The 7725-nt window shown below is 39.4% G+C and overlaps 1 protein-coding gene across 3 annotated transcripts; it reads right to left on the minus strand.

The window, feature by feature from the left end:
- Window positions 1-562: 562 nt before the first annotated feature.
- LOC106359112 (cation/H(+) antiporter 10-like) lies at window positions 563-7511 on the minus strand. Of its 3 annotated transcripts, none has more exons than XR_007314365.1 (2): window positions 1870-2761; window positions 563-1035 (listed from the first exon to the last, which is right to left on the minus strand). XR_007314365.1 is itself a non-coding variant. In XM_048734851.1 (2 exons), exon 1 carries the CDS (start codon window positions 6654-6656, stop codon window positions 5622-5624), a length of 1035 nt encoding a protein of 344 aa, XP_048590808.1. In that variant the 5' UTR covers window positions 6657-7511; the 3' UTR covers window positions 563-1035; window positions 3896-5621. The 3 variants fall into 3 exon arrangements, 2 of the variants coding, with proteins under 2 accessions (XP_048590808.1, XP_048590807.1); XM_048734851.1 differs by lacking the exon at window positions 1870-2761 and adding an exon at window positions 3896-7511; XM_048734850.1 differs by lacking the exons at window positions 563-1035; window positions 1870-2761 and adding exons at window positions 3103-3263; window positions 3896-7511.
- Window positions 7512-7725: the final 214 nt, after the last annotated feature.

The following is a 7725-nucleotide window of genomic DNA, read 5'->3' on the forward strand; positions in this document are numbered from 1 at the left end:
ACATACTTTGATTAGGATTTTGACATTTTCGGTTTGTTACTCTTATGATTTCAGGTTATTTAATATATTCCACCGTGAAACAATATTTTAACATCAAACTACAGTCGCCAAGGCAACAAAACAAATACATCACAAACGTTCCAAATAAACCAAGCAGTCTTAAGCAAATGCATATGGCAATAGCATAAATAGCAACACAGCATGGATATACCACTAGTTTATAATACGTGAGAGTTTGCGAAACATTTAACGTGATAAAAAGTATTAAAAAATTTTGAGAACATAAACAATAATGTATCATGATCTTTTTGAATTATTAATGCATTTATTGTTAAATATTAATCAAGCACAAATATTTATATAAAGATATTTTTGAAAACATTTCTAATATGTGAGTGTTCCTAAAATTTCAATGCAATAATAAGCACATATATTTTGATGAAAAACTTTTGTCATATATAATAATTTGATGTTCAGTTTAAACTATTTGAAAACATATATTATGTTGGCTTTTGAGTTAATAAGACATATACGAAGAGTATGTTCGTATGTACAGAAAAAACACCTAATAAAATATTTAAAACAAACGAATGATCTGTTTATACGTTCCATATTTTGAAAGCTGTCCTAAAAGAATATACAGTCTTTGCGATAAAAGGAGATACATGAATATCTCACGTCTGTTGCTGTTGTTGAACTACCAAAACAGAAACCTTAGAGCTAAGCTCTTTAGCGGCTAAAAAATCTCCAATGACACCTAACTCTGGAAGTTCGACCCATTCTGTTAGTCCTAAGAAGTTTGGTGATGCAATGCCCTGATCTCTTCCAACCACGATAAGATCATACTCGTGGGCCAGGAATTGGACGATGCTGGCAACCTCAGCTCCACTGGTCATAGTCCTCTCCGTGTAATCAACATTTTTCATTTCGTCTGCAATCTTAAAATCCTTTAAGCCTTCGTTGTCCAGAATGTACTCCCAGTTTTCTGGCTCTATTTCTGTAACACCCGTCTCCTCCTCTCTCGAGAACGGCGTGCTACTAACCAGAATATACCAAATTAAATTGATTTATAAAACTGAATAAAATGTAAACCTTTAAATAAAATAATTTCCAAATAAAACTGGTTTATAATTTAAAAACCAAATACATTAAATTGAAAAGTTAATTAAAACCGAAATAAAATACAACGATCCCAAGACACCAATCCGTCCAGATATCCAACACTCAACAAGCTCACCTGCAAGGGGAAGAAGAGGGGTGAGCAACAGGGGAGTTACTCCGTGAGGTATTGGGATGCTAAACACGCAAACCACTGACTTGAGTAAATAGAACTCCCACTATGGAAGTTTAGCTCTAACATGAACACACACGACGCCTAGCGCGTCACACAAACCAAACAATGCGATGATAGCATAAAGCTAGTCCTTACACCCCGCATCTCCTCATATGGATATATAATACGTAGCGTCGCTAGTACAGTATGTCTCTGTACCCCCGCCCTCTCAAGTAGCGTCCATGATACAAACGTCTCTGCACCACACGCCCGCACAAGTAGCATCGCAAGTCCAGACGTCTCTGAACCCCTGCCCGCACAACCAAAGTAGCGTCGCTAGCCCAGACATCTCTGAGCCCCCGCCCGCGCACATAGTCCCTACTATTAACTATGTATACATATATATATATATCGCATCTCTTAACATCACACAATCCAATCAAAGGTTGAATCCTCTAGACCCCTAGTTCCAGTTTACAATAAATGAATTAGCTAACAATCAAGACTCAATTCAAACAGACGGATCATGATTCGAAATCTAAACTACGATAGAGAGAATTCTACACTGGTACAGGATTTACGGAATAGACCCTCACCTTAGCCAATATCAAAAACCAGAAACGGAAAACAAACGAGATGACTTGATTCCCATGAAAGCTAAGGTTTCACCATGGATCTTGACTCTCGCCAACATCACACCAAGCCGGAAAGTTCGAAGACAAAACATAATACATTATTAAATATAATAAATCTTAGGGTTTATGCAAACGTTACTTATGGCCCAAGAACAATATGTGAAAGAAGAGCTTAGCTCTTAAGGCTTGGCTTACAGTTATGGATCTCGGACTCCGACGATGTAAACTACAACTCCGGTGACACACTGCAGCTCTCCCGTGACATGGCCTACTCCTCCACTAGTTCACGGCTGATGGTGGTGGAGATCAACGATCGATGGTGATGAGACGCGACAACTCCGATCCGTACGTCATCTCTTCCTCCTCTTGGCTCCATAACACAACGCCAACAAGAGGATGCTCCATGACAGTAGCTGTACCCTTCTGGTGATGAACAATAGCTCTGGTGAAATGAGGTGAGATGGCTCACGGTTGTGGATGCGTAACGTCTTCTCCGACATCAAACGTACGAGACCACAAGAAGAATAAGAGGGGGAAGAGGAAATGAGAATTAATAATATATAATAAGAAGAAGAATAACAGTGGAGAATGAAGGAGATGGAATCGACATGACGGTGGTGCACTCAAACGCACAATGACGGCTCCTCATAGAAGGAGAAAAACTTATGATAATAAAATTAGGTAAATAGCTATTTATACATAGGATTGGTTTACGAATGGTTTAGATGGATAGATACTTTGGTTCAATCCAAATTAATTAAAGGGAAAGAAAAAAAAACAAACCAACTGGTTAAGGAAACCGGGTCGTTACAATTCTTCCCTACTTAATCGGAATTCGTCCCGAATTCTTAGAGAGAACTAGGAAAGGATTTAAACGACTATGAAGGAAGAAGAACAAGAGATGAGAAAACAAAGGAAACGAACATAACCTTGGCCTTCTCCTACAAAGAAAAAAAAAGAGAAACACTACGAACTAACCGAATGATACTGGACTTCTTGGTGTCAATTTTTTTTTTAAAACTCCAATTCCGAAACATTGAAAACCGTTGAAATCTGAGTCCCATAAATCGCCGTCCCGGGTCAGAGCCGGGACGGAACCCCGCTCTGATACCAAATTGTAACACCCGTCTCCTCCTCTCTCGAGAACGGCGTGCTACTAACCGGAATATACCAAATTAAATTGATTTATAAAACTGAATAAAATGTAAACCTTTAAATAAAATAATTTCCAAATAAAACTGGTTTATAATTTAAAAACCAAATACATTAAATTGAAAAGTTAATTAAAACCGAAATAAAATACAACGATCCCAAGACACCAATCCGTCCAGATATCCAACACTCAACAAGCTCACCTGCAAGGGGAAGAAGAGGGGTGAGCAACAGGGGAGTTACTCCGTGAGGTATTGGGATGCTAAACACGCAAACCACTGACTTGAGTAAATAGAACTCCCACTATGGAAGTTTAGCTCTAACATGAACACACACGACGCCTAGCGCGTCACACAAACCAAACAATGCGATGATAGCATAAAGCTAGTCCTTACACCCCGCATCTCCTCATATGGATATATAATACGTAGCGTCGCTAGTACAGTATGTCTCTGTACCCCCGCCCTCTCAAGTAGCGTCCATGATACAAACGTCTCTGCACCACACGCCCGCACAAGTAGCATCGCAAGTCCAGACGTCTCTGAACCCCTGCCCGCACAACCAAAGTAGCGTCGCTAGCCCAGACATCTCTGAGCCCCCGCCCGCGCACATAGTCCCTACTATTAACTATGTATACATATATATATATATCGCATCTCTTAACATCACACAATCCAATCAAAGGTTGAATCCTCTAGACCCCTAGTTCCAGTTTACAATAAATGAATTAGCTAACAATCAAGACTCAATTCAAACAGACGGATCATGATTCGAAATCTAAACTACGATAGAGAGAATTCTACACTGGTACAGGATTTACGGAATAGACCCTCACCTTAGCCAATATCAAAAACCAGAAACGGAAAACAAACGAGATGACTTGATTCCCATGAAAGCTAAGGTTTCACCATGGATCTTGACTCTCGCCAACATCACACCAAGCCGGAAAGTTCGAAGACAAAACATAATACATTATTAAATATAATAAATCTTAGGGTTTATGCAAACGTTACTTATGGCCCAAGAACAATATGTGAAAGAAGAGCTTAGCTCTTAAGGCTTGGCTTACAGTTATGGATCTCGGACTCCGACGATGTAAACTACAACTCCGGTGACACACTGCAGCTCTCCCGTGACATGGCCTACTCCTCCACTAGTTCACGGCTGGTGGTGGTGGAGATCAACGATCGATGGTGATGAGACGCGACAACTCCGATCCGTACGTCATCTCTTCCTCCTCTTGGCTCCATAACACAACGCCAACAAGAGGATGCTCCATGACAGTAGCTGTACCCTTCTGGTGATGAACAATAGCTCTGGTGAAATGAGGTGAGATGGCTCACGGTTGTGGATGCGTAACGTCTTCTCCGACATCAAACGTACGAGACCACAAGAAGAATAAGAGGGGGAAGAGGAAATGAGAATTAATAATATATAATAAGAAGAAGAATAACAGTGGAGAATGAAGGAGATGGAATCGACATGACGGTGGTGCACTCAAACGCACAATGACGGCTCCTCATAGAAGGAGAAAAACTTATGATAATAAAATTAGGTAAATAGCTATTTATACATAGGATTGGTTTACGAATGGTTTAGATGGATAGATACTTTGGTTCAATCCAAATTAATTAAAGGGAAAGAAAAAAAAACAAACCAACTGGTTAAGGAAACCGGGTCGTTACAATTTCTTGTTTGAACAAGAGTCGGATCACGGTTACACGAACCCTTGGGTTATGTTTCATTCTCTTCACCAATGATAATGCCTCTCTATCATCTTTGCCGCCGATAAAAATAACACCGACATCGATATTGTAATTTTTCTTGCTCGATACATCATTGCCTTTGCGTGAGAAATGTCCACGGTCAATTAGTATTCCAATAGAACAAGGCGCACTCTGTAGCAACGCTTGGTTTAGTCGCCTTATGGCGTCGTCGTCTGATTCGAACATTCCATCTACGGTCCATCTCCTCCCTGAAGGGACAATAATCATTGACGATGTCTGGTCAAGTGCAAGCGTGCAAATATCTTCGTGCATCATCTTCTCATGCGAGAATGCGGTGTACGTTGTCACTGTTACGGACTTCAAGCCTTCTAGCATGAACTTCCTGAATGCAAGGTTTGCGGTATGGATGTAAGAGTCGGTATGAAGTCGTTTCGACTTCTTATTGTCGGAGATCAGAACAGGATTGATCTGGCCTACGAGCTTCACCAGATAAAGAACCGTGACCGCTATAGGGAAATCTAGGTTTGGTGAGGACAACAACTGTAGGAATGCAATGGTCGCAGAGACGTTCTCAGGTCGGTGCAAACAAGTTATAATCTGAAGATCGGAATTTGGTTCCAAATGCAATATGTTCCGTTTTTGGTAATTAACGTACTTCCTTTTCGGATCGTACAATCTCCTTAACACTACTGGAACAATCCCAGCATTTAGCAGCGAATAAATGATCAAGAACGCGTACGTTGCCTGTGATATATACTGCAAAAACAAAACATATTAAATATGTCACCACCACCCAAATAAAAAAAAAATCGATAATGATAATATTATATTGTTTCAAGAGTAGAAAATTACTGCTGCGTCTAATACGGACTCATAGAGAACGAAATCAGCGAAACTTTTGTAGCTCAAGATGATGGAAACAGCAAGGGATTCGTTGAGAGGTAGCTTATAGTACAAGCAAGGTGCAAGGCATGCGACAAATTTTAGGACAAGTGTTAAAGCCGTTAGGAAGATGTTAACGAGGATGTGACTGAACTCCGTTAACATCCTAGTTGCATCACTTCTCATCACGCTGACTGTGATCGAGATTGGTAAGAAGACGTTCATTGTGAGCTTCTCGTATTTAGACTCCAATGCCGATCCTAAAGGTGGACCCTCGGGTATGACAAGACCGACTACTAATGGTCCCAGGACATATTTCATGTTAAATATCATAGAATAAACAGAGGAAGCCAATGCGGTCAGAATCACAGCGTTAACATACATATTCTTCACGGGTTTACCATCCGGTGTGCGATTTATGATCCATTGCACGATGGGCTTAAAAACAAGAAAGACGATGAGAACGAAGATGACCACTGCGACAGCATCCCGATAGGCTGTTACATGTGAAACATTCTTGTACGTTGCCTGAATAGAAGCGAGTACCATGGAAATTATCCCAAAGATGTCGTTGATGACACATGCAGACAATGCAAGGCGACCGATCTCAGAGTTGAGGATCTTGAGCTCTAGCAAGATGTATGTTGTGGAAGGCAAAAGTATTGAAGACTGTGTTATGACGATTGCTGTGCGCTCGCCTAGTCCTGTTTTCAGAGGCATGTAATTAGGGTCAATGCTGTCGGAAAAGAGGTTCTGGAAACCGAGACCGAACAGAGGAGCAAAGAAGGACAAAATCCCTATCACAACGGGCAGCTTTCCGCTAATGAACGCCACTCTCCGGCTGGTTCTAAGAGTCATCAAAAATGTAAACATTATGGTTCCAAACACTGAGATGCTTCTTAAGGTCGCGTTTCCATCTAACGCGGGATCTTCAGATACTTTTCCCGAAGATTTCTCTAATACATCAAAAAGCTGGGGCCCTAGCATCAGTCCAGCCTACAAGTAAATTTATATGTACGTGAAATTATAGCAATAAAAAAAATATTAGGTAGCACGCATGGTAATGTTTAAACAATTTACTTGCATTTTCAAGCTACATCTATCTAGTTTTGTTTTCGCTTACGTGCTTATCAAGTTACAAATGGGAATACACTTACGATCATATAAGAAGCGATCTGGGAAATGCCAATATGTCTAAGGAACATATGAGTCATGACGATGAAAATGAGTAATATCTGGATCTCTACAAGAGGTAGCGAATACCCAAAAATCATATCGGGTGACTTTAGATTCTCCCACAATCCATCAGATGAGATGTTAAAGAATGACGATGTGCAATCACCATCGAAAATGGTTGTATTCATGAATATAAGCCAAGAAACTAGCCAAAAAACGTACAATTTGGAACAAAAGTGCTTTAATTTGAATCTTTGAATTTGGGTTTTGGGAAAAGACTTGTAATATTGTCGTTCAATTTTTATTTTTTTTAGTTTTTATCTCTATTTTTGTAAGATTTGTTCAGAGTCAGAAGAGGTTAATTTTTTTACGCCTATGATTTGCTGACAGCATGCTTGTGCAAAACTGGAATACGTGTTGACCTCATGCCAGTGTAAAGTATATTTGGGCTCTGTGGACAATCAAAATTTTAGGACTCTTTTAATACAATTCAAAATTTTAAGACCAATTCTTATTAAAAAAAATCAAAACTTGAGAACCCCTAACATTTTCAAAAAATTTACTACAAAACGAGAGTAGGGTCATGCCCAAATGCACAGTCGGCACACATCCAAATCCGGGTATCAGCTTGATGACCTATTCATAAATAGTGAACATTAAACTCTAACAATATACTAGATGTTGATCTGCGTTTTACAAAAACAGAGTATTTTATGATAAAAAATTCAACTTATAACTTAACAAATATTTTGTTAATTTATAAGAATTTTGTGTATTTATTTTTTACTTTGCATTTAAATCAGTCCTTTTAAATTTGATCCGAATCCACGGTCAAATCGGTTAATTTGGTGATCTAATTATTCAATATAAGGTTTTTAAA

The sequence above is a fragment of the Brassica napus genome, chromosome A6 (assembly GCF_020379485.1).
Source record: "Brassica napus cultivar Da-Ae chromosome A6, Da-Ae, whole genome shotgun sequence".
NCBI lineage: Eukaryota > Viridiplantae > Streptophyta > Magnoliopsida > Brassicales > Brassicaceae > Brassica > Brassica napus.

Excerpts from the sequence above, each read along its gene's own strand:
- LOC106359112 (XM_048734851.1), bottom strand. The coding sequence starts at position 6,656 with ATGCTAGGGCCCCAGCTTTTTGATGTATTAGAGAAATCTTCGGGAAAA.